This window comes from Protopterus annectens, chromosome 6.part0 (genome assembly GCF_019279795.1).
Source record: "Protopterus annectens isolate FY-2018-M chromosome 6.part0, PAN1.0, whole genome shotgun sequence".
NCBI lineage: Eukaryota > Metazoa > Chordata > Ceratodontiformes > Protopteridae > Protopterus > Protopterus annectens.
The window spans coordinates 1,728,230,798-1,728,258,503 of record NC_056737.1 but is presented as its reverse complement, the minus strand read 5'-3'; the positions used below and the strand labels follow the sequence as shown (position 1 = coordinate 1,728,258,503).

Genomic DNA, 27,706 nt, shown 5'->3' with positions numbered 1-27,706 from the left:
CCAGATCCTGTAGTGATTTGCGATCTAGGGGTTCAGGTGAAGACAGTTTCTTATGCAATTCATCTAACAAATACTCTTGGTACTGTATCATATGGAATTGACAATTTAAAGCCCTCATAGAAAGAATAGCAGAAGTATACACTTTTTTACCCCATCTCTCTAAAGCCCTGGACTCCCTTTCAGAGGGGAGTGGATTTTTAGAGGTGGCAGCCGCAACCCCTTTAGGGCCCTGGGAAATAGTTTCTGGATCAGCAGAGTGGGCCTTGTAAAGAAAATGATGTGAGTCCGGGACCCTGTAGTACCTATCGGGTTTGACAGTGGCCAGGGGAAGAGTGTCAGGGGTTAAGCTAGACTCAGAGTACACATCATCAATGACATTCAAAACAGGAGGAATAGCCAAAGGTCTATGCTGAGGTAAATGCAGAAAAGTTCTTAATCTTTTCCTGGAATCAGAAAATTCCTGGCCCTGCCATTTGAAATGCTCTCTCATAGTGTGAAGGGTCTCGCCGAAGGATAGCTCTTCAGGAGGGGAGGCCGAGGGGATGGATTCCTCTGCATCAGAATCCTCGTAGGCCGAAAAAGCCTCCTCCTGGTAGTCCGAGAGAGCAGAGCCATCAGAGGCCTCCTCTGAGGAGTGGGGATCAGAGGGCTCAACCCTGGGCCTTTTGTCTAGAGGAGGTTGAGAGCCCCTGTCTGGATGAGGTTGAGATCCCCTAATCAAGGAAATAAGGTCCTCTGCTAAAGTAAGAATCTGTGAACTTGTAGAGGGTCCCTGAGGAATAACCCTGGGAGGCATAGCTTTTGTATGTTTAGCAACTTTAGCCCTGGTGAATGCCTTTATAGACATGGATGCAGGAGGCCTAGCTGCACCACGTGCTGGAGTAATTTTGTCTAGAGGAATAGTGTCGGAAGTTTCCAAAGCACCAGTTTAAGGAAATTCAACAACAGACTCAGCAGGGGCCTCCGGGGCCGAGGTTGTCGGTTGAGCGGTTTCGGGTGTCGGAAGTACCAAGGACTCTGTTTCAGCCGAGACCGAGACACTCGCGGTATGCCTGGCCGTGGTTTCAGCCGAAACCGCGGCCCGCGTGTGTCGGTCCTTGTCCTTTCGTTTCTTTATTAAATGTGAAGTCGGAGTCTCCGACGGCATTTTGTATGAAAAACTAGCCCCAAAAAATTCCTCTGCAAACTCTGCCCGACGTCTAAGAGTGCGTCGGTTGAAGGAAGCACAGGCTGAACAGGCCGAGACGTCGTGGTCTGGGCCTAGGCAGGGGAGGCAGTAAGAGTGGAAATCCTTATGAGGTATTTGTTTCCCACAAGTTAAACAATTATTAACTTTATCTGACATCGGCTGAGGCAAGAAAGAGTCCCCAACGGGGTACTTAGCTTTTGAAGTCTTCGGTAGCTGAATTACAGGAGCTGGCCGACTGGCACTTGCGAACTGCTTCTGCTTCGGGCACCACGCGGCAAGAAAGACTGAGGAAGATGGCGTCGGCTGACGCTTTTATACCCCAGGCGCTCTGACATCGGGGAAGGGGCGACGTCAGCTGACGCCGGACCCAGACTTTGGAATCCGGCCGACCGAAGGGCTGCCTGAGGCAGGACAACCCATATGTGATGACTGCAGATGCATCCTTGAAGGACATCATACTCTGTCTCTTGCCTAGGCCTCTTATCAGGAGGGGGATGGGAGCCCCTGATCAAAGTAATTAGGTCTTCGGCCATTTTGAGCATCTGTTTTTTTTAGGCATGGAAGTCCGAGTAGGAGAATGCTGTAGTTGTTTCTTTGTCTTTAGAGCTGCTTTAGTCTTTGAAGCTGAAGATGGCTTAATATATAGTTGTGTAGGTCTGAAAACCCCCTCAGAAGCCGATGCCTGGTCAGCGGCTCTGGACCCATCTGAGGGAGTGATTTCAGAGTGTGCAATACCTTGAGTATCCAGAGGCCCAGTCGGCTCCACGTGGGAGTCGGTAGCAACCTGTGGCTCTGAGGTAGCGGGCGCCAGGGGCTGCGAAAGCGCCTCACTGAGAACTGGCGACTGGCCTAGTAGAGGCTTCGTCGTCGGTTTTGGACCTCAGATGCCTATCCTTTTCCTTGTGATTTTTGTAAACTCCGGTTGTCTGCTGTTCCGACGGCATTATATAATTAAATCTTCGGCCAAAGTAACGAAATGCAAAATCGAACAGACACTTGATAGTGCGTTGGTTAAATCTAGCACAAATCCAAAAACTAGCAACTCTGTGATCAGGACCTAGGCAAGGAACACAGTAAGAGTGAAAATCCTTATGAGGTATTTGCTTCTGAGGTATTTGCTTCCCACAAGAAATACAATTGTTAACTTTTTCTGACATCGGTCTGGAGCAAGAAAAAGGTTTCCCCAATGGGGTACTTAGCTTTAATGAAGACTTTGGTTCTGAAATTCGGATTTGAAAATCTCAGAAGTCGGCCGACCGGCACTTCTGCTGTCATTCTATTATATATTATATATATATATATATATATATATTAGTGTGTATGTAGACTTTTCTCATGTAACTGTTCTTCCATTTTGTTTCATTGCCTAATGTTTAAACAGTAAATTTAAAATCCACTGAAACTTAAGTCTAACAAGCGTGCTGTATTATACACAGAATATAACTGAAGAGTCAGGAAGGTGCATCAAAGAATGCATGTATGTTTCTTGTTTTGTGTGCAAGGGGCATATGATTTGAAAACAGCCCAAAGGTAATCTTTATCCACCACTGGCCAGATGCATTTTCTTTGGATGTGGTGTGGGTTTCAGTGCTGTTTCAATGAATGTGAGTTTCAAGGGCAGAGAAGGTTTAATGCCAGGTCTATTTTCATTGTGAGACAGTATTGCTTTGTTCAGCAGATATCTCAATGTTTGTGCATTGTGCTATAAAATGTAAAAATAAAATCCAAATAATTGTAGAAGTAAAGCAGTATGCACACATTACTGTTTATGGTAAATGGGGTGAAATAGTCAGGTAATGGGACATTGGAATGGCTGCAGGGGGACTCTGGTGCTATACTTTGGTTCTATTCTTCATTTTTTGTTTGAAAGTTGCTATCCCACAATTCCACTGGAGTGGGTGGGGTTATGCAATTATGCATGCAAATTTTACATTAATCAGTGCAAAGATTTGTACCTATTTTTCATGGGCCTTGTCCAGATTTTTGATGTTTCCAGGTTGAGAGGTATGCGTAGGCATCTTTTACATCTAGAGACACTAGAAAAGTCTGATGCAGAATGAAAGGAAGCAGTGTTTGCAGAGAAAGCATTTTGAAAGTTGGTACTAAGTGTTTAGCAGAGACAGATCTAATATGGGTCTCCACTGCCCTTCTTTCTTTGGTACTAGAGAGAGTCTGGAGTAAAAAGCCTTTTCCCACAAATTCCTGGGGTACCGGTTCTGTGCCTTATGCCTGCAATTCTAGTAGAGTAAGTGGAAGCAGGTACATCTGGGTATAGGCAGGAGATGGCATGCCATTTAGAGGACGGATTACCACGTGGGACATGGTATACCCCACTTTCTTTTTTTAAATAATCAAAAGCATGCATTGGTCTGTGGTAACTTTTCCCAAGTGGAGATGGACTCAGTGAACCTTTTTCACAGTGGAAGGGCCTGGCTGGTGGAATGGTGAGCATGATACTTTGCAGATGGTTACACAAACTTTTCTCCAAAGGAAGGATTCCCAGAAGAGGAATCTCTCTGTGGTTTCTCTGGGAATCTCTTTATGGGGGCCTTCCTATGTTTCTGGCTGTGCCTAGCATCTCTAGCAAACAAAGTGGGTTTTGTTGGGTAATTTCTTTGGTACTGGGTATAGAGGTTAACAGAAGCCATCTGCAGTTCTTTGTGTTTTTCCCTGTTCTTGAAAGGTTTTGAAAAGACTGGCTGCCTGAGGTCCAAAGAGGAGGGTTTTTTTCCAACGAAAACTGTATAGTTTTAGCTTTTAAGTCCTCAGGTATGGGTTGATTGTGGAACTGTGCACACCTTCAGAGGATGAAACCAGTGGCAGCTGACCTAGATGAGGTCTGTACAGCATTATACATCCATCCATCCATAACCCTTTTTTCCCATTATTACACAAGGGGTCAGGGTGTCACTTCAACAATGACAATCTAGAGCCAAGGTTTACACCACTGGATTGGCTAGCCCTGCCACTGTAGTTCTTTCACACACTCACACACTCCTGCGCACTCACACACACACACACACACACTCACACACACACACACACACACACACACACACACACACACTCACACACACACACACACACACACACACACACACACACACACACACACACACACACACACACACACACACACACACACACACACTCACACACACACACACACACACACACACACACACACACTCACACACACACACACTCCACACACACACTCACACACACTCACACACACACACACACACTCACACACACACACACACTCACACACACACACACACACACACACACACACTCCTTCACACACACACTCACACTCCAGCACTCACACACACACACTCCAAGACTCACACACACACACACACACACACACACACACTCCCGCGCACTCACACACACACACACACACTCCCGCGCACTCACACACACACACACACTCCCGCGCACTCACACACACACACACACACTCTCACACTCACACACACACACTCACACACACACACACACACACACACACACACACACTCCCGCGCACTCACACACACACACACACACTCACACACACACACACTCCCGCGCACTCACACACACACACTCCCGCGCACTCACACACACACACTCCCGCGCACTCACACACACACACTCCCGCGCACTCACACACACACACTCCCGCGCACTCACACACACACACACACTCCCCAGCACTCACACACACACACTCCCGCACTCACACACACACACTCGCACTCACACCCATGGCCAATTTACAGTATCCAATCCACCTACTGCATGCATGCCTTTGGAATGCGAGAGGAAACCCATGCAAACACAGAGGACATGCAGACTCCACATTATAACTACATTTAATTCTGTCTCTTACTACTTGTGCAGCCTGATTTAAATACATTTGTTGTTTATAGAGAGTCAGTCCCTTGCGAGTCCAGGAATATCTTGTTTAAGGACTTGAGTATTTTGACATTTATCCTAAAGTCATTTGGGTTTGATAATTAACAGCCCTGAATGTCAAGGAGGAGGAGGTCTAATCCTTTTGTACCCCACCTTTCCATAGCTCTAACCTTGTCTGAAGGGAGGGTATTAGCATTAGGTAGCAACTTAGAAGATTTATCAGGAAAGAAGGATACTACAGAAGGGTCTGGCACAAGATTTTTAAACAAGAATTTAAGATCATCAGGGACTTTATAAAATCTGTTTGGCCTTTTTGGGGGCAGAAGGCTGAGAGTCAGGGGTAGCAGAACTGGCTTGAAAGGCATCCAAGAAGGCCTCAAGAAAAGGGGGAACCGGGGAAGGGGCAAGAGTGCCCATTTCTAGAGGTTGTAGTATCTTTTCGGAACCTCTGTAATCTGCCTACACTACAACTCAAAATGTTTCATCATATTTAACATGGTCTTTTTAAAAGAAACTTCTTCCACAGTAAAGTCAGGAGAAAGGGAGTTTTATCCTCCAAATATAGTTGGACAGGGTAATGGATTTAGGATGAATATGCCAGGGAATAATCTGAATAATCTGAATCAGAAGCCTCCTCATCTTCAGAAGGAGATGAATCCACAGCAACCCTGGGGGGGTGGGGGGGTGGAAAACTGAGAAAAGGAAGGGGGTTTCAGGGCCATACCAGACTGGTACAGGCTTTCAGGAAAGTATTCATTTATTCTCAATTTAAGGAGGAGGGGGAGAAGTTACATGTTTAGTTTTTTGATGTCTACCTGAAACAAATTTGAAGGTTCAGATCACAGACATACCTCAATAAGTTTAGCAGGGATCTTGTCCCTAACTAGTATCTGAGGAATGCCTTCAGGACCCTCCAACATAGTGATACATGGCTCAGCTTTATCCACTAGTTCATCAGTGTAAGAGACTCAGATGCCAATACCAGTCTTCAATGTGGTCTCAAGTAGATGGCATCCGAGAAGTAATAGAACATACCGCAGGTTCTGAAACCTTAGTGGGTATGTTGGAGTCGGAAAGAGTCCACCAAGTTTCTGATCTACAGTAGGTCTTTCACAGTTCTTCTTAAGAGGCAGCTCTACATCTGGAGAAGAGGAATCCACCATCTTGGAGTAGGCCAAACATACAAGACGTTGGGTTGCCAAAAAGGTGCTGAGCAAGGAAAAACAAGTTTGCAACGTTTAGAGTACAAAAGACTGGCAAATGAAACATACCTTGTAGTAGTGTTCCATTCCTAAGCAGAAAAGACACTGGGTATGCAAATCATTGTATGGAATTTCCTTACCGCACTCTCACTTAGCCTTCCTACCTGACATCTAATACTGGTAATCAAATGCACTTTAGAAAAAGAAAGTAATGTTCTTGAGTAGGTTATTTATCTGTTTACTCGAAGTAAAGGTGCTAATGACTAAACGACAAAGTATTTAAGGGATACTTCACCTGCATTCAAGCTAGTAGAAAGGTAGTCTGAGAAATTATGCTTGTAATTCAGCCGATACACAGTTGCACTTAACAGATGAGGTCACTCGTCAAATGTACAATCTTGGGAAGGTAAAGCTTTGGTATCCCAGATAGACATCGGCAGTGATAACCCATTCATTATGAATACTGCAAAAGTTATTTCAGCCAGAAAATCTACTGTTACTTGACAGGAGACTCCGACAAATCAAAGCACAACAATTACACATATACACTGGTTCAGAAGTACTTTTTTCCCACAAACACTGAATTAAAAATACAGGTTATAATGGTGGTAAATGCAATAAAAGTTAATTTAGACTGCTGATAATCTAACAAGACCTGGTCAGAAGCCAGGGTGCAAACTCACCCTTTTCAAGATCTTCATCTCTTCCATCTATGTAAACACTTCGTTTTTCACATTTTCTTTCCAAGGACAGATCATGGGAAAACTTGCACTTGTCACCTTTTGAACACTGGCCTTGTTTGAAAAAAGCACATACTACTGATTTTGGATCGGCTCCTGTGGAGAAAAAAAAATGTGTTATGCACTAGGCAAACATTCAGTCTACATACAGTGAATGTTTACTGATCAAACACAGGAAAATAAAACACATTCTTATCACATTAGCTGAACATCATTCCTTACTCTCATGGTTGGATCTATCCTTTCTACTTATCACTATTCGGCATATATTTTCTGGATGTTTCAGCATTTCGGGAAGACGATGCACCAATGACAACACACACAGCACCAAATGACTATGCAAGTAAGCTCATCCCCACCTGTTTGGTCCTTACCCATTAGAAAGCACCATCATGCAAAACTTTGAAGATTTAACATCACTGCTGCTGTAACATGTCATGCATTACTATGCAACTAATTGACATGAAGGGAACTCAAACAGCCAGTGCTAGCTGGACAGACTGTCCACTTTCAGGATAGTAGTAAAAAAAAAAAAAAAAGGTCTTCAGAGATCAGCTGTCATGGTAAAAACATAGCTACTGTATCTAGCACTGCAAATCACATAGCTGGAGTGAATCCTAAGCAGTAAGCCACCAGAGTGGCATTAGCCAAGGGACCACGGTATGAATCATGTCTGTATCTTCACTTAGTTTGTTAAAGTCATAATCTTCTGCACCCACTGTAATGGCGAGAGCAACTACCACTGAAAATTATCTAGCCGCACACCTACAAAGGCAATCCTCTGATAAGGGCCTGAAAGGACTTCCCTCAATTTGTGGATATACAATACTGCACCCAAGGGAGCTCACAGCCCAGAAGCATTAGCAAAACAAAGTAATCAAGAAAGAACACACAGAGGTCCTTCTGCAAGGATTCAGCCACTATGGCCAACACCTTTGTGAATACCACAGTAGCTGAACAAAACTCAATGGCAAAAGCTAATCACTACAAGTAGGGACAACCACCACAGCAAACTATGAAAACCACCTGTAGAGACTCCAAACGTTTACGTGACAAAAAGTGCTTTGAAACAGCAAATACACTTCCACGGCTAGTCATTATCTGAAAATGGACTTTTCCAGATATGCTGAATGACGTTAAGTCTACATATATGCAGGATCACAGGTAAATACTAAGCCATTAGTCTGCAGATTAGAAGCCTAGCGAGCAACTAGAAGTCATAATCAAGCCTTGTACCCTGTATCTTTAAGGTAAAGACCTTAACAAGTACGCTAATCCCACCCAGAGCTCTTAGGACAGTCCCAGACCCCAGTGTTGGAAAGGGCTATAGGGGCTGACCCTCATTCAGAACAAGGCAGGTTCAAAAGATAAGCTCCTTAACTCCTTAATTCTCCGACCCCTTTTGAAAGTACAGTCTGAGATTGTCAGAAGAACTTCATCAAGAGGGCTTGATCTCTTACGGGATTCCTTCTGGAACAGGAACCTAGACCTCTGTGACACAGTGCAGCAGAATACCAACTAGCACCAAACTGTCTTAGTGGTAGCACTCCAACTGAACATTCTCAGAGAACCACTCTCTATAATGGGAAGTCAGGACTGGTGTGGCAGCACTGATAAAGTCATATAGTCATTTTCGTTGGGCGACTTGGTCATCACAAGAGACTGCAAAATCATTTAATGTGTGAAAACCAACTTCTTCCTCTTCTTGGGTTAGCAAAGAGCTAAATGACAGAAAAGGAGACCCAGGGGGATCATAAAAAAACTTTGCCAATATTAAAGGCCTGTTTCTTCTTAGGAGCCTACCCATGAGAATCTGTGAGGCCTAGTCAAGAATCAATCCTCCCCCCTCAAAATGGGTATCCAGAATGTTGCCCTTAAACTGCACCTTGAGAAAGGACACCTTCAGCCATGACATCTCTGACAGTCATCTACTATGCTGTTTCAGAGTTTCTCCCTGCCATCCTGCTCAGACATGTTTAGGCCTGCAGGTCTTGCCCACAGCATTAAAGCAATCAAAATTACAGCCGTTTTGACCTTGGCTTCATGGCATGGAGGAATGAAACCCTGACTATGAGCCACACGATCAGAGTACACGTAGCTGCATAAAAGCTGGAACAGCAAGTGAATGAAAATGTCAGTGAGCAGCTAATGCAGACTCAACCATCCTAGAAGAAGGCAAGCAGATTTGCTGCAAAATCAGCACTAATGGAAAGGGAAAGATGCAAGGTATACAGAAAATAAGACAAGACATGCACTTGGCTCTCTCAAACCACATTTATTTTGTAGCCTTCATGAGGCAGGTGCAGGAACGTGAACACCGAAAGGGGAAGGCACTGAACAATCCTCACATTTGCATGTATTCACATCTGCCATTGAGTAGGAGGGGTTAGGCTTAAAGTTGGAAAAACCTTGACAGCAGCCTGGATGACAGCATCTTTCCTCACAGTCAAACAAATGACTAATTGCCTTAATACTGTGGGCAGGACCTGCAGGCTTCCAGTGATTTCTCCTGTCCACCTGGTGAATCTGGGCATACTGGGGGAATGCAGCAACTGCCTCATGTACACAGACAACCCTCTTCTCCTACCACCCAACACTACAACCTGTGAGAGATGCATTTACATAGCCAAACTGGAAGCAAAGCTCTCTACGGCCAAGATTGTGCTAGACAGTCAAGAGGAGAAGGGTTAACACCTGCACTACACCTCAAGCAACGCATAGCCCTTCAAAACCCACACCATCAACACAACACAAGGCAACACTAAACCCACATATGCAGAGGCCCTTAACATTAAGCTGCCCAAGCAACAAGGACCTCTGAAGCTGAAACGCAAACAAACACAAGTCACAACCAAAGTGACATATAGCTCACAACACCAGTGTGCCACCCAACAACAGCCCCTAAGGCAAGACAACGCACCCAACACTTTAGTCATAAGTGACTACTGTCAGGCATACTGATGTCCACTCACCAGGCTGAACAAGGAGAAAATTACAGTCAGCTGCCTGTCGGGTGCCAGGATCCGCCACAATGCATGCACTCAAGTCACTCCACAACAAGTACAAATACGACATTGTCATTGTCCATATTGGAATGAATGACTTGAGATGTACCTCCCTGGACTACATGAAGAGAGACATGGAAGAGCTCTCTGATCATGTGGCCCAGGCAGGTATGACCCTAGCCCTGAGTAGCATCCTGCCTTCACCCAGAATAATACCACAGTACAAGGACAAAATGACTGACTTCAACAACTGGCTATGCTTCTCGTGTCATTCAAAGGGGATCCAGTATCTGCCTGCCTGGGAAGACATGATCGACAAACCACGATGCTTTGCCAGAGATGGTCTGCACCAGTCACCCCTGGGATTCAGGTTACTGGCTAAAGGTCTTGCCACCCCCTATAGTGCCTTTTTTAGGCAAGGTTCAAAGGACAAAACCACCACCATAACAGATACAAGCATGCAAAATCTGAAGGTAATGCTACTCAATGCTATAAGTCTAAACCTCAAAATGCACTCTCTCGAGGCACTCCTAAAAATAGATATCTGTGCAGTAACTAAGACTTGGTTCAAGGCTCCAGAGAGCACCACTGCAATATCAGGCTACAATTCTTAACACTTTTCGGCCACAAAACCAAGACCAAAACACTAAAGGTGGAGGAGTGCCCATATTCATCAAGGATATTCACACCTCCAGGCTAGTTGCCCAACACAATGCAGCTGAAATTCTCCAGGTGCAACTAACACTAAATAAGACTGCAACCCAAACTGTAGCTTGCTACAAATCCTCCACCATATCCCAAGATTCTCACTACACATTTCTAAATATACTGGAAAATATTAAGATGCAAACAAACACACTAATTACTGGGTGATTTCAACTACCCTGCTATTAACTGGGAAAACAACTCGGGTACCAACACCTTTTCCCAACGGTTCTTGGAATTTATAAATTCCAAGGCCCTGGATCAACTAATCCATTGTCCCACCAGGGGCTCCAATATCCTAGACTTGGTCATTATCAACATGGGAGATAGATGCTCCACACCAGTGGTCACCCCCTCATTGATCAGGTCTGACCATAAGCAAATCACCCTTGACATCCACATCCCACCACCCCATAAGGAAACCTCCGTAAAAAACTTCACCAAAGCCAACTTCATGCTACTGAAGTCAGAAGTGACAAATATCATGACACCCATGCAGACGGGATCTGAAAGTTCAACTGCTGAATCCTACACTAAAGCACTGTACGAGCACATCCACTCATGCATGAATCATGCCATCCCAAATAAAACCAAGATGCTCTCCTCCAAAAAAAGGAAGCCGATCTGGTGGTCCCCTGCTATAAACAAACTATACAACAGAAGGAAGAAACTGTTGCAGAAGAGGAAAATCCCAGGATGCAAAAAACTCCCTCACCAACCTCAGTAAGAAGCTGAGATCCCTCATAAAATCCTCAAGCTAGTTACAAAAATAAAATTGCCAAAGATTCCAAAGCACAAGGCATTCTACAGTTATGTCAAGAATCTAAATGGCAACGCTCACATCTGCTCTGAGCTACAACAGAATGGCATTAAATATACTGATCCCAAGGATATTGCCAATATCCTGGCAGATCGATTCAGTGCCAACTTCACCCCTAAAGGGCCGATCTCAATACCAAAAGACTGCCAAATTCCGGTAATCACAGCCACACAGGTAAAAACCGCACTCTCCAAATCTAGGAATACAGCACCCATGGGACCAGATGACATCCCGGGCTGTGTACTACATGAACTACAAAATGAACTGGCAACTCACTTAAGGGTCATGTTTAATCATAGCCTCACCTCAGGCTGTGTGTCCACGGAGTGGCGCACAGCTACAGTTATCCCACTCCACAAGGGGGGGGGGGATCTACCTTGGATCCCGGGAACTAGTCCCATCAGTCTGACTAGCCTGATCTGCAAGGGCATGGAACATATAAACAAAGACATTGGCAACCATCAAACACTGGACCCCACCCAGTTTGGGTTCGTGAAGGGGCGATCTTGTCTCCTGAACCTGACTGACTTCTTCGAATCAGTCTCCAAAGCTGTGGACGAGGGTAAGGCAGTCCACACAGCCTATCTTGACCTCGCCAAGGCCTTCGACACCATCCCCCAATCTGGAACCATAGATAAACTTACTAAGCTGGGCATAAATCCCTACATCACTCGATGGGTTGCCAACTGGCTTACTGACAAAACCCAGACTATAAAAGTAGCCGACTCCAAATCCAGCTCCAGACAAGTGGAGTACCTCAGGGTTCAGTCCTGGGACCACTCTTTTTTGGCATCTACTTCTCTGAAGTACAGGCCAACACTAAGGGACTCTGGCTAACAAAGTTCGCAGATGACTGCAAACTGGGAACCATTATTGAATCCTCAAATGAGGTGGAAATTCTACAAAAGGGCCTTACAGAAACAGATGCCTGGTGCCAGAGCCATGGGCTCAAGCCTAATGCCAAGAAATGTATAGTTATCCCCTTAGGAAAAAAAACATGTACCCATGAATTACAAAGTACAGTTTTGTACCTACCATAAATGTAGATGTCCGATAGGCATGCATCTGCAGTCCTTACAAATGGGTTGTCCTGTCGTCAGGCAGCCCTTCGGTCAGCCGGATTCCAAAGTCTGGGTCTGGCCTCGGCTGGTGTCGCACTTCACCCGACGTCATAGCTGCAGTTCTTTGGGTATAAAGGCATCAGCCGACGCCATTTTCCTCAGTGTTTCTTGCCCCAGATGCCAGGTGCCCTCTAGGAAGGCTAAATTTGGATAAATGCAAATGGTTCCAAATAGTAGAGAGCACACAAAAAATAAGCATGTATGTACATATATACAAACAAATACACCATAATAGATTCCCCCAGCTAGCTACAAGATGGGCAAATACCCTAGGAGTACCACAGAGGGGAAGGAGGGTGGGTAATCCTGACTGCAGATGCATGCCTATCGGACATCTACATTTATGGTAGGTACAAAACTGCACTATGTCCTTCAAGGATGTATCTGCAGTCCTTACAAATGGGTAGAATACCATAGCCAAACTGGGGGAGGAGGAGAAATAAGATTATGGTGTAGTTAAGATCCCTTGCAAAACAGCAGTGGCAAAACCTGCTCAGGATCTGGAGTATAAAGGTAAATTATAATGCTTGGCAAATGTATGCACGGAGCTCCAAGTAGCAGCCTCTAAAATGTCTTTGGTAGCCACTCCTCGTAAGAAAGCTGTGGTAGTGGCTGTAGCCCTTGTAGAGTGAGGCCTGATGTTTTCTGGAGTTTTCTTCCCATGGTAGGAGTAACAAAATCTAATGCAATTTCCTATCCACTTAGAGATTGTCTGTTTTGAAATTGCTTTTCCTTCCTTTCCTGTTGCATATGCTACCAGTAGCTGGTCAGTTTTTCTATTGCTCTTGGTCCTGTCCAGGTAGTAACGTAATTGTCTATGTACATCCAAGGTATGCAGCATTCTTTCTCCCCTGTTCTGTGGGTTGGGGAAGAATGTAGGTAGGTGGATAGCTTGATTTAAAGATACCCTGGAGACCACCTTTGGCATAAAAGTAGGATTAGTTCTCATGGACACTCTATCTTGATGGAAGATCAGGAAGGGCTGTACTGCCATTAATGCCTGTAGCTCAGATACCCTTCTTGCTGAAGTGATTGCAAGCAGGAAAGCAGTTTTCCATGATAAGAACTGTAATTCTGCTGTTGCTGCTGGCTCGAAAGGAGGGAGTGTCAACTTTTCTAGCACAAAGTTCAAGTCCCATGCTGGCAATGGTGGCTTCCTAGGTGGCTTTGCATTCTTAATCCCTCTCAGAAACTGCCTGAGCAGAGGATGTGAGAAGATTGGAGGATCCAAGTTGTATTCTGCTGAAATAGCTGATGCAGGAATCTTAATGGAAGAATAGGACAGGCCGTTGTGGAAGAGCTCTGCCAAGTATTCTAGGATGTTAGCTATGTTTACCAGTGACACATTCTCTCCTTTTGCAGTACTCCAAATGAGATATATTTTCCATTTTGCTGAATAATTTTTTCTTGTTGAGGGTCTGCGAGCCTCCATGATAATGTCTTTAACCCTTTGAGATAAATCTGGGTTATTTGGTCTTATGCAATGTTCCAGGCAGCCAGCTGCAGTGTTTTCAGGTTTGGATGCAGGGTTTTGAAGTTGTTCTGTGTTAACAGCAAGGGAACTAGGGGTAGAGGCCATATTTGTTCCCGAGACATACTCCTCAGTAATGGGTACCAATGTTGCCTTGGCCAGTCTGGAGCTATCAGGATGATCCTTGGACGGTCTTCTTTGATCTTCAATAGCACCTTGTGCATCAAAGGAAGAGGTGGGAATGCATATGCTGTCAGGTTTTCCCAACTGAAAGATAGGGAGTCCACTTTCCAAGCAAGTGGGTGGTACATCCTTGTGCAAAATTTTTTCAGTTGGTGATTGTGTGGGGATGCAAATAAGTCTATTTCTGGTAGTCCCCATTTCCCTGTAATGGTTTTGAAGATGTCCGGATGCAGCATCCATTCATGGGCATCCGTGGTAGTTCTGCTTAGGATGTCTGCTAGTATATTTTCTTTTCCTGGCACAAAAAGTGCTTGTAGCTGAATGTTGAAGCTCAGTGCCATATTCCAGAGGTCCACTGCCATCCGGCAAAGAGGGTATGAATGTGTGCCTCCCTGTTTGTTGATGTACCACATAACTGTGGTGTTGTCCGTTCTTATCAGCAGTTGACCCTGTCGAAGGAATGGTCTGAATGCCTGAATTGCCAGTTTTACTGCCAGCATTTCCTTTTGATTTATGTGCAGGTGCAGCTGGTCTTGAGTCCATAAGCCTTGTATGCACTTGTCCAGCATGTGTGCCCCCCAACCGAGGTCTGAGGCATCTGTTGTGATGGTCTGGCTTGGTTGAGTGCTGTGGAAGGGCAGTCCCTTGTTTGATTGACAGGCCTGAGCCCACCATTGGAATTCTTGTTTCAGGCATGGAATTATTGGAATTTGGGTTTCTAGGCTGTGCTTGTGCTGAGACCATAAATTCCTTAGGTACCACTGTAACTTTCTCATATGTAGTCTGGCATGTGGAATCAATATTATGCAGGATGCCATGTAACCGAGAGCTTGCAGGACTTTTCTTGTTGTTAGCTGGTTTTTCTTTGTTAATGCCATGAAGTACAAAGGGAGTTGCTCCTGTTTTTCTACTGTCAGGAAAGCCATTTGTTTTGATGTGTCCAGATCTGCACCCAAGAAGGTTATCCTTTGGGATGGTATCAGCCTTGACTTTTTTATATTGACTGTGTATCCCAGGGCTTGTAGTAGATGAATGACCCTTTCCAAATCTTTTGTTAATTTGTTTTTGTTGTCCGCTTGTAACAGGCAGTCGTCCAGGTAAGGGTAAATTTGAATTCCCTGAAGCCTGCAATGAGCAATTACTGATGCCAGGCATTTTGTGAATACTCTGGGCGCAGTAGATAAGCCAAAGGGCAATGTTGAGAATTGATAATGCTCTGATCCTGCAAGAAATCTGAGGTATCTTCTGCAATTTGGTCATATGGGGACGTGCAGGTATGCCTCCTTGAGATCTAGAGTTACCAGCCAAGACTCCTTGCCCAGCATGGGAAGAAGCTGCTGTAGGGTCAGCATTTTGAATTTTGGAACAATGAGGTATGTGTTTAAAGCGGACAGGTCGAGAATAGGTCTCCATTGGTTTTCTTTTCTTGGTACCAGGAAGAGTCTGGAGTAAAATCCTTGCCCTTCTTCCATAGATGGTACCCTTTCTATAGCGCTCATCCTTAGTAAGAGAGTTATTTGTTCTAGAGCTTCTTTCTTCTGATTTGGAGGTAGGTTTGGCATTCCTCTCTTCCTTGGTAGAGTATGGAAGTGAAACCTGTAACCTTGGTCTATTGTCTGTAAAATCCATTTGTCTCCTGTGATGTAATGCCAGTTTACTAAAAATAAGGCTAGCTTCCCGCCTAGGGGTGCCTCTAGTTGTTCCCTGGTAGGCGGTGCCAGAGCCAAGTCACTGTGATTGTCCTGTGGAGGTGGTAGTGGCTGGATCTGTGGCTGTACCTCGCTGGTTGTTAGCCTGCCACTGACGTCCCCTGCAGGCACCTCTGGATTGACCCCTGCCTCTTGAGCGCCTATTCCTGCCTCTCGGAGCTCTGGAGGAGTCTGGAAAGGACCAATTTTTGGAAGGCCAGTTCCTGCTAAACCTTGGAGGCTGGACCTGTAAGAAATCCTTGACTGTCTGGACAGATTTTGCTTTCTTTTCCACCTTCTTCAGCACCTGCTGCGCAGGGAAGCGAAACAAATTGAGCTTATCCATAGGAGCATCTAGGAGCTTTGATTTAACATGGTCTGGTAAGGACTGCTCTTTTAACCATGCATGTCTTCTGATCACTGTGCCAGTCATGGCTGATCTAAAGGAAGCCTCCAGTGCATCATAGCCGCATTTTAAGGAATGATTACTGACCTGTTGAATGTTATGTACCATTTCCTGTACAGATTTTTTGTCTAATGGTTCATCCGAGGACAGTTTTTTAGTTAATTGGTCTAACATAAATTCCTGATACTGCATCATGTGGAATTGACAGTTCAAGGCCCTAGCTGAAAGAGTAGCAGAAGTGTAAACTTTTTTACCCCATCTCTCTAAGGACCTAGATTCCCTTTCAGAGGGGAGGGTTTTTTTGGTAGAAGTAGCTGCTACAGCCTTGGGTCCCTGGGAGATAGTTTCGGGATCTGCAATAGGGGCCTTATACAAATGATAATGAGTGTCCGGAACCCTGTAGTACCTATCGGGCTTAGCAGGGGCCGGAGGAAGAGAATCAGGAGCAGTACAAGCATCATTAAAAGCATCATCCACAACAGTAAGTACTGGAGGAATGGCTAAAGGGCCTATGTTGTGGCAAATGCAGAAAGGTTCTAAGCCTTTTCCTAGAGTCTGAAAAATCCTGGCCCTGCCATTGAAATTGTTTCCTCATAGCATGCAAGGTTTCCCCAAAAGAAAATTCCTCAGGCGGAGAGGCAGAAGGAATGGACTCTTCTGGTTCTGACCGACCGGCACTTGCGAACAGCTTCTGCTTCGGGCGCCACGCGGCAAGAAAGACTGGGGAAAATGGTGTCGGCTGATGCCTTTATACCCGAAGAACTGCAGCTATGACGTCGGGTGAAGTGCAACACCAGCCGAGGCCAGACCCAGACTTTGGAATCCGGCCAACCGAAGGGCTGCCTGACGACAGGACAACCCATTTGTAAGGACTGCAGATGCATCCTTGAAGGACATCTTAGGTGACAGTACACTAAACATTGAAAGTGTGATGAGAGACTTAGAGACACAGGTGGACAGTGGTCTCACCTTCGATATCGCCACAAGAGTCAGGAAATCCTTCTATATGGCACACCTCATCACTAAAGGCTTTTCTTCCAAAAAAAAAAAAGAGGTCATGGTCCCACTGTACTCATCCCTCATTAGACCCGTTATAGAGTATAATGCCCCATTTGGTATGTACCTCACAAGACACTGGCAACAGCTGGAAAGGCAGCAGAAATACCTCACTAAAAGAATCACAGGCCTAAAGATGATGCCATATACTGACCGTCTAAAAAAAAACTACAGCTATACTCTGTGGCAAATCGTCTACTCAGAGGCGATCTCTGATTAACATACAAGGCCATGTCAAACCCTGAGCTGTTGGGCATGCTCCACTTAAAGAAATCCCAATCCCTCAGAGCCACATGTTCCAGGGATCTAAACCTTGTCATCACAATGAACAAAAAGTACAGTTTTGTACCTACCATAAATGTAGATGTCCGATAGGTATGCATCTGCAGTCATCACATATGGGTTATCCTGCCTCAGGCAGTCCTTCGGTCGGCCGGATTCCAAAGTCTGGGTCCGGCGTCGGCTGACATCACCCCCTCCCCGACGTCAGAGCGCCTGGGGTATAAAAGCGTCAGCCTATGCCATCTTCCTCAGTGTTTCTTGCCCCAGATGCCAAGTGCTCGCAAAGGAAGGCTAAATTTGGATAAATGCAATAAATTCCAAACATGCACAGAAATATATATATATATATATATATATATATATACAAACATATATATCTATATATATATATATATATATATATATATATATATATATATATATATATCTATATATATATATATATCTATATCTATATATATATATATATCTATATATCTATATATATATATATATCTATATATCTATATATATATATATATATATATATATATATATATATATATATATATATATATATATATATATATATATATATATACATACAACAAATACACCATAATAGATAACCCCAGCTAGCTATGAGAGGGAAAAGTACCCCATAAATACCAAAGAGGGGAAGGAGGGAGGGTAAACCTGACTGCAGATGCATACCTATCAGACATCTACATTTATGGTAGGTACAAAACTGTACTATGTCCTTCAAGGATGCATCTGCAGTCATCACATATGGGTAGAATACCATAGCCAAACTGGGGGTGGAGGATCTATGTAAAGGATGGTGTAGCTAAAATGCCCTGCAGGACTGCCGTAGCAAAGCCTGCTCTGGATCTGGAATATAAAGGTAAATTGTAATGCTTGGAAAATGTATGCATGGAGCTCCATGTAGCAGCTTCTAAAATGTCCTTGGTAGCCACCCCTCTTAAGAAGGCTGTGGAGGTGGCTGTGGCTCTGGTGGAATGAGGTCTAATGTTAGCTGGCACAGATTTTCATGGAAGGAATAAGAGAAACAAATGCAATTCCCTATCCATTTTGAAATTGTATGTTTGGAAATTGCTTTTCCTTGTGCACCAGCAGCATATGCTACCAACAACTGGTCAGTTTTTCTGTAGCTTTTAGTTCTGTCCAAGTAGTATCGCAACTGTCTGTGTATGTCCAGAGTGTGCAGAAGTTTCTCCCCTTTGTTTTGTGGATTTGGAAAGAAAGTATTGGTTTAATGAGACCCTGGATACCACCTTTGGCATAAATGAAGGATTGGTTCTCAATGAGACTCTGTCCTGATGAAAAATAAGAAATGGCTGTACTGCCATGAGGGCCTGTAACTCAGATACTCTTCTTGCTGAGGTTATGGCCAGAAGGAAGGCGGTCTTCCAAGACAGGAACTGTAGTTCTGCAGATGCTGCTGGTTCAAAGGGAGGCAGAGTTCGTTTTTCCAACACGAAGTTAAGGTCCCAAGTAGGCACTGGAGGTTTCCTTGGAGGATTGATGTTTTTAATTCCTCTTAGAAACTGTCTTAGGAGAGGATGAGAAAAAACAGGTGGATCAGTATTGTACTCTGCTGAAATTGCTGAAGCGTGAATTTTAATGGAAGAGTAAGACAGGCCATTGTGGAGCATTTCTGCCAAGTATTCCAGGATATGTGGCATGTTCATCACTGTCGCATCTAGGCCCTTTGTGGTGTTCCAAATGTGAAATCTTTTCCATTTTGCTGAATATGCCTTTCTTGTGGAAGGTCTGCGAGCTTCCATGATGATATCCTTCACTCTCTTGGATAGCGTATCCTGAGGAGGAGTCAAGGTATTTTCCAGGCTGTTAGTCGCAAGGTTTTCAGGTTGGAATGCAGAGTTTTGTAATTGTGCTGTGTCAGGAGAAGTGGCCATTGAGGAAGAGGCCATGGTTTTGTGTGTGACATGCTCTTTAACAGTGGGTACCAGTGCTGTCTTGGCCAGTCCGGAGCTATCAGAATCACTTTTGGCTGCTCTGTCCTGATCTTCAGTAAGACCTTGGTCATTAATGGAAGAGGTGGAAATGCATAAACTGTTAGGGTTCTCCAACTGAAAGATAGGGCGTCCACTTTCCATGCTTGTGGGTGGTATGTCCTTGAGCAGAACTTCTTCAGCTGATGATTGTGGGGGGAGGCAAAAAGATCTATCTCTGGCCTTTCCCATGATTGTGTTATCTGTAGGAAGATGTCTGGGTGCAACATCCATTCGTGTGCATCCATGATATTTCTGCTTAAGCTGTCCGCCAGTATATTGTCTTTTCCTGGCACAAACTGGGATTGCAGGTCTATATTGAGTTTCAATGAAAGTTCCCATAGATTCATTGCCAGTCTGCAAAGAGGGTAGGAATGGGTGCCTCCTTGCTTGTTTATGTACCACATAACTGTGGTGTTGTCTGTCCTTATTAGCAGGTGGCCTTGATGCAGAAAGAGTTTGAAGGCCTCGATTGCATGCATCACTGCCAGCATTTCCTTTTGGTTTATGTGCATGCGTAGCTCCTTTTGTGACCATAGTCCTTGAATACATCTGCCCTCCATGTGTGCTCCCCAACCGTGGTCTGAAGCGTCCATTGTAATAGTTTGGCTGGCTATTGGCTTGCTGAAGGGCAGACCCCCTGTTCGATTGGCTTGCTTGAGCCCACCACAGAAATTCCTTTTGGAGACATGGAATGAGTGGGATCAAAGTTTCTAAGCTGTGGCTGTGCTGAGTCCATAAACTCCTTAGGTTCCATTGTAGTTTCCTCATATGCAGCCTTGCTTGGGGAATGAGAAGAATGCAAGATGCCATGTAACCCAGGGCCTGCAGGATTTTCCTTGCAGTCAGCTGAGTTTGTCTTGTCAGATTCTTGAAGTAATCCGGTAGTTCTCTTTGTTTTTCTTCTGTGAGAAAAGCCATTTGGGTGGTTGTGTCTAAATCCGCACACAGAAAAGTTATTCTTTGGGATGGAACAAGTCTTGATTTGTGAAAGTTGACTGTATATCCCAATGCCTGCAGTATGTGGATGGCATAATTTAAGTACTTTACCAAAGTTTGTTGGCTGTCCGCTTGTATAAGGCAGTCGTCCAGATATGGGTATATTTGAATCCCCTGAAGTCTGCAGTGTGCAATTACTGATGCCAGGCATTTCGTGAATACTCTGGGCGCAGTAGATAAGCCAAAGGGCAATGCTGAGAATTGATAATGCTCTGAGCCTGCAAGAAATCTGAGGTGTCTTCTGCAACTTTGTCTGATAGGGACATGCAGGTATGCCTCCTTGAGGTCTAGAGTCACCAGCCAAGACCCCTTGCCCAGCATGGGAAGGAGTTGCTGTAGAGTCAGTATTTTGAATTTTGGCACAATGAGATAAGTATTTAGTGCGGACAAGTCGAGAATAGGCCTCCATTGATTTTCTTTTCTTGGAACAAGGAAAAGTCTGGAATAAAATCCTTGGCCTTGTTCTGAAAGAGGAACCTTTTCTATAGCTTTCATTTGCATTAAGTTGGAGATTTGTTTCAAAGCCTCTGCCCTTTGATTTGGTGGCAGGTCTGGCATGCCTTTTCTTTTTGGTAATGTGTGATAATGGAACCTGTATCCTCTGTATTATTTGCAGTGTCCATTTGTCTCTTGTAATAGTGTGCCAATTGTCTGAGAATAAAGAAAGCTTTCCGCCCAAAGGTGCTTCTAATTGAGCCCTGGTTGGCGGAATCAAAGTCATTGAGTCTGTCCTTGTGCAGCAGTTGTAGGTCCTGCACTACCTCTCTGGTTGGGAGGCTGCCATTGACGCCCTCTGTAGGAGCCTCTAGCTTGCCCTCTACCTCTGGCACGCCTGTTCTTGCCTCTCTGAAATCTTTCTGTGTCCGGAAAGGACCAATTCTTGGCAGGACAATTTCTGCTGAATCTTGGTGGTTGGACTTGCAGAAAATCTTTAACTGTTTGTACAGATTTTGAATTTTCCTCAACCTTCTTTAAGACCTCCTGAGCAGTGGAGCATCCAGAAGCTTAGCTTTAACATGGTCTGGCAGAGATTGTTCCTTCAGCCAAGCATGCCTACGTATGACTGCACCTGTCATAGCTGACCTACATGAAGCTTCCAATGCATCATAACCACATTGTAAGAAATGGTTACTAACCTGCTGGGAGTTATGTACCAGATCCTGTAGTGATTTGCGATCTAGGGGTTCAGGTGAAGACAGTTTCTTATGCAATTCATCTAACAAATACTTTTGGTACTGTATCATATGAAATTGACAATTTCATGCCCTCATAGAAAGAGTAGCAGAAGTATACACTTTTTTACCCCATCTCTCTAAAGCCCTGGACTCCCTTTCAGAGGGGAGTAGATTTTTAGAGGTGGCAGCCGCAACCCCTTTAGGGCCCTGGGAAATAGTTTCTGGATCAGCAGAGTGGGCCTTGTAAAGAAAATGATGCGAGTCCGGGACCCTGTAGTACCTATCGGGTTTGACAGGGGCCGAGGGAAGAGTGTCAGGGGTTATGCTAGACTCAGAATACACATCATCAATGACATTCAAAACAGGAGGAATAGCCAAAGGTCTATGCTGAGTTAAATGCAGAAAAGTTCTTAATCTTTTCCTGGAATCAGAAAATTCCTGGCCCTGCCATTTGAAATGCTCTCTCATAGTGTGAAGGGTCTCACCAAAGGATAGCTCTTCAGGAGGGGAGGCCGAGGGGATGGATTCCTCTGCATCAGAATCCTCGTGAGGCGAAAAAAGCCTCCTCCTGGTAGTCCGAGAGCAGAGCCATCAGAGGCCTCCTCTGAGGAGTGGGGATCAGAGGGCTCAATCCTGGGCCTTTTGTCTAGAGGAGGTTGAGAGCCCCTGTCCGGATGAGGTTGAGATCCCCTAATCAAGGAAATAAGGTCCTCTGCTAAAGTAAGAATCTGTGAACTTGTAGAGGGTCCCTGAGGAATAACCCTGGGAGGCATAGCTTTTGTATGTTTAGCAACTTTAGCCCTGGTGAATGCCTTTATGGACATGGATGCAGGAGGCCTAGCTGCACCACGTGCTGGAGTAGTTTTGTCTAGAGGAATGGTGTCGGAAGTTTCCAAAAAGTACAGTTTTGTACCTACCATAAATGTAGATGTCCGAACTGGATAGCATCTGCAGTCATAACAACTGGGTTGTCCTGTCGTCAGGCAGCCCTTCAGTCGGCCGGATTCCAAAGTCCGGTCCGCTTCGCTGATGTCGCACTTCACCCGACGTCATCTCTGTTGGTCTTCGGGTATAAAAGCATCAGCCGACGCCATTTTCCTCAGTGTTTCTTGCCCCAGATGCCAGTAGCCCTCTTGAAGGCTAAAATTTGGATAAATGCCAATGTTTCCAAAAAGATAGAGGTAAACACAAAAATAAGCATGTATGTACATATATACAAACAAATACACCATAAAGGACTCCCCACCAGCTAGCTATTAGGAGGGTAAACACCCTAGGAGTACCACAGAGGGAAGGAGGAGGGTAATCCTGACTGCAGATGCTATCCAGTTCGACATCTACATTTATGGTAGGTACAAAACGGTACTATGTCCTTCATGGATGCATCTGCAGTCATAACAACTGGGTAGAATACCATAGCCAACTAGGGAGGAGGAAAAACTAGATTATGGTGTGTTTAGGATCCCTTGCAGTACAGCAGTGGCAAACCCTGCTCGGGATCTGGAATATAGAGGCAAATTATAATGCTTGGCAAATGTATGCACGGAGGTCCAAGTAGCCACCTCAATAATGTCTTTGGTTGCCACTCCTCGTAAGAAGGCTGTGGTAGTGGCTGTTGCCCTTGTAGAATGAGGTCTTATGTTCTGTGGAATTGGTTTTCCATGGAAGGAGTAACAGAATCGTATGCAATTTCCTATCCATTTGGAGATTGTCTGTTTGGAAATAGCTTTTCCTTCCCTTCCTGTAGCATAGGCTACAAAAAGCTGGTCAGTTTTTCTGCTACTTTTTGTTCTGTCCAAGTAGTAGCGTAGCTGTCTATGTACATCCAAGGTATGCAGGATTCTTTCCCCTCTGTTTTGTGGGTTGGGAAAGAAGGTAGGTAGGTGGATTGCCTGGTTTAAAGACACTCTGGATACCACCTTAGGCATAAATGTAGGATTAGTCCTCATGGACACTCTATCTTGGTGGAAGATTAGGAAGGGTTGTACTGCCATTAGGGCCTGAAGTTCAGAAACCCTCCTGGCTGAGGTTATTGCCAGTAGGAAGGCCGATGTTCTTCATCTCACATTGCTGCAGTCCTAACACTTGGGTAGTCCGCTGTCCCTCATTCGGCCCGAATATCAGAGCATAAGGCTGACGTCGGTCAGGGCGCATTTGACTGACATCAGAATGTCAGGGTACAAATGCGCATGACCGACGTCATATCCCCAGTCTTTTTTGCCGCATGGTCCGATGCAGAAGCAGTGTTGCAAGTGCCGCTCGTTCTGAAATTTTCAATGAGTTTCAGACCGAAGTCAGAGTTGGTTAAGTACTGCTGGGGAATATTTTGGTTTTTTCTTGCCTCAGTGGTTTACCGGATGTCAGAAAAAGTGAATAACTGTATTTCTTGTGGGAAACAGATACCGCATAGAGATTATCATAATTTGTGTATACCTTGTTTAGGACCTGAGCACGACGTTGTTGGTTGCCGCTTTTGTGCTAGGTTTAATAAACGCACTATTAAGCGAAGGTTGGATTGTGCAAGGTTGGTCTTTGGGAAGCGGTGCAATTACAAAATGCCGTCGGATGCTCCGACGCTGGCTTCCTCAAAGAAGCGCAAGGACAAGGCAGTTAAACCTAGGTTAGAGGAGTCGTCCGAACTGGACGCCAGTTCTTTAGAGGTGTCAGTAGAATTAGAAGTTATGTACTCACCATAACGTTCCATCTGAGTAGGTGTATTCATTTGTCTGCAACCTGTGGGTTATGGATCCGAGCTATGGATCCAAGCTCTCAGCTCCTCACCCATAATGCCCTGCTCTACCCTCATGACGCAACAATACCCTCAAAAGGGTAACAAGGAATATGCAGGAAACTGAAAGGCCAGGGGATAGCCATCATGGAAGGATATCCGAGCACCGCTGGAGCCAAAGGATGCTCTACTAGATGCAAGATCCAACTTATAGTGGGAAATAAATGTTTGAATGGGCATGAACACTCCCGGGTGCGGGCCTTCCTGACGCTTGATAAGCCAATAAAATGCACTGTGAAATCCAGCGGACAGAGAAACTTAACATCTAGTGAGTGTAGCTTATACACACCTTTGTTTTCATACTTGGATGAAATACCAAGTAAGGAGGTTTAGCTGATAAAGCTTGAAGTTCATGAGATCCAGCCAAGGTCTCGAAAAAGGGGAGGGGTCAAGGCCTGTAGGACCAAAGAAAGGTCCCAAGGAGGAACTGCTTGTTTTAGGGGGGCCTGAGAAAGGAAAGTACCTTTAAGAAATGTTTAGAGAGGTTAGAAAATCAAGCACTACAGGGTGAAGGGGATTTAGCGGCGCCCGCCCACCCTACCACAGAGAGCGTTTCCATTGCTCCGGTAGATAAACCTTTCTAGTGGATGGTTGCATGCACCAGAGCTGCCTGGGGTGGGGTAATCGAGAGGTATTATTAGAGAAAAAACTGTCGCGACTTGGTGTTTGAGGAATGTGCGCATTATGAGAAAGCGATTTGGAGATTGCCCATTCCCCAAACTCTCATGGCCTCTAATAAAGAGGGTAAGACCTTGTTCCCCTTTGAAAAGCGATGGTGGTTGGTGCCCCATTCCCAACTCTCATGGCCTCTGCGACAAGGGGTAAGACCTTGTTCCCCCTTGCTTGTTGATGTACGTAAGGTCTCGCTCCCCACGTGCCTTGGACTGTCTGACCGCCCGGCCCCCCCCCCCCCCCGAGGAGGAGAGGGGTCACCTGGGGTCACCGTGGAGCGGAGGGGGAGACACAAAATGGGCCCCTGTGGAGATCCCGGGAGTGGAGCGAGTCTGGCAGAGAAAGAAGTGCTATCGGCGAAGCCATGGACCTAGAGCCCCTCAGGACCAACTCCGCTGGAACAGATTCAAGAGAGAGAGGTCTAGGATTGGTCTTAGTTCCCCCTTTTCTAGCAGATGGCCAATTTCTGGAAGGTGAAGGAAAGGATGATATGATTCCCCTGATAAAGCGTGGAGAACCCAGCGATCCGATGTTATCCCCCTCCCACCCCGCTTACCTCCCCCAGTAGAGCCCAAGTCCAAACCTCTGGAGTGCTCCGGCTGGCCGCCCAGAGAAAGGTTCCTCCAGGTGAAAGGTTCCTGGCCCTCTGCCTTCCCCCGAGGCCCCCTCTGGGCCCCACGCCCTCGGACTGGTTGTCTCTGCCACGAAGGGACTGTGCTGCCACGAAGGCTGGGACTTTCTTAATCCTTCTTTCATCTGAATAGGGCCTCTGGGCGTAGAATTTGGCCAGCGAAGGGCAGGTGGGGCAGAGAAGCGCCTTTTGGCGCTCCTGGGGTCAACGCTCGTCAACCGGCCAACGTCTCTTGTCAAAGAGAGCAGGCGGGGGCGCCGCGAACGCCGCCTTTGTGAGGCCTGGTGAAAAGTGTCGGCGGAGGCGAGCCAGGCCTGACGCCAGTAGTCCTGTCCCTCCCCTCAAGAGCTGGCGCCCTCGTGAGCATGGAATGGGTCCCTGCGGAGGGCGGGCTAAGGATCACCAATTTCCCCCCGGTGATGTGAGTCCCGAGGAGACATCCCTCGGGAGAGGGGTGACCGTGGGGGGAAGTCCTCCTCCAAGTCCTGCCTTCTTCAGTGAGAGACGGAGTCAATGTGCCTCCTTTTTGACGACAGCTCGCGCGGGGCCCTCCTCTGGGGGCTGTCAGAGGAGTCCGCAGCAGCAATTTGCTCCATGGGAGCAACTTGGGGCACAGAAAACGGCTGTCTCGGATCCGGCAATACCACTCGCTCGACCACCCTCCCCCGGAGCCGCTCGGGGAGCAATAGGCTTGGGATAGCGGCCGAGAAGGAGAGGGAGAGGGGAGAGGTTGAGCTGAAAGAGGGGAGGCTGGGGGAGGGGAGGCAGCTGGGCTGGGCCTGCATCATGGGCCCATCGTCAGATTCAGCATCCATCGGTAGGATGGGCCGAGGGGCGCGGTACCGGTCAGCCTCGACAGCCTCGGCGCCTCCTGCCTGGCCTCCTCCTCCTCCGTGAGACCAGTGAGCCACAGGACTCCCGAGGGAGGAGGGACCGAAGCGACAGAGGAGCCGGCGAGAGAAGACTATGCTGGCGGGCCGAACAGAGGTCTCTCGCTCGGCGGTGTCTCTCCTCGCCCTCCGTGCTTGCATCCCTCTCCTTTAGATGAATCCCTCTCCTCCCTGAAGCGGGAGTTTGAGTCCCAGGAGGGGGAACAACTGCAGCCTAGGAGCACAACTGCAGCGGAGGTCGGAGCCGAGGGAGAGGCGGAAAAGGGTCCGGCGGGAGACCCGCGACCCAGCTTGGACCTCTCCTCCTCAGCCTGGGGGTTGAACCCAGCCCACAATCGTCAGCAGCAGTGCCAGCCGTGAGAGCTGATGGCCACACCACTCGGGCTGAAATAATATATGCCTGCTGTTCAGCCATGTATATACTATAAACTAACCTAAAGTTAAAAAAAGTAAACACAATAAAAAACACACACAGGCCTCACACACACTCTACGCACTAAAGCAGAGGGGAGAAAAAATTACTACTGAAAATTAAATTAAACTAAAACAGTCAATATAAACGGGAAACCTACAACTTTCACACAAAAATTGTTAAAGAAACAAAAAATTCTCTGATTTTACACAAGAAAATAGTCTACTTAGCTGAGAGCTACTGCATCCACATCTAGTTACCAGCTGCAAACAAGATCTGAGGTCATGAAGGTAGAGCAGGGCATTATGGGTGAGGGAGGAGCTGAGAGCTTGGATCCATAATCCATA

The 27,706-nt window shown here is 45.9% G+C and overlaps 1 protein-coding gene across 1 annotated transcript in view; it reads right to left on the bottom strand.

Annotated features, from left to right (window-relative positions):
• The window catches only part of ZC3H15 (zinc finger CCCH-type containing 15), a gene marked incomplete in the record, with an annotated part of 1,627,349 nt that overhangs the window by 1,018,153 nt on the left and 581,490 nt on the right, over nucleotides 1-27,706 (bottom strand). Inside the window, 1 exon segment of the mRNA XM_044075122.1 lies at nucleotides 6,984-7,136. Within this exon segment, the coding sequence (XP_043931057.1) occupies nucleotides 6,984-7,136 (153 nt within the window).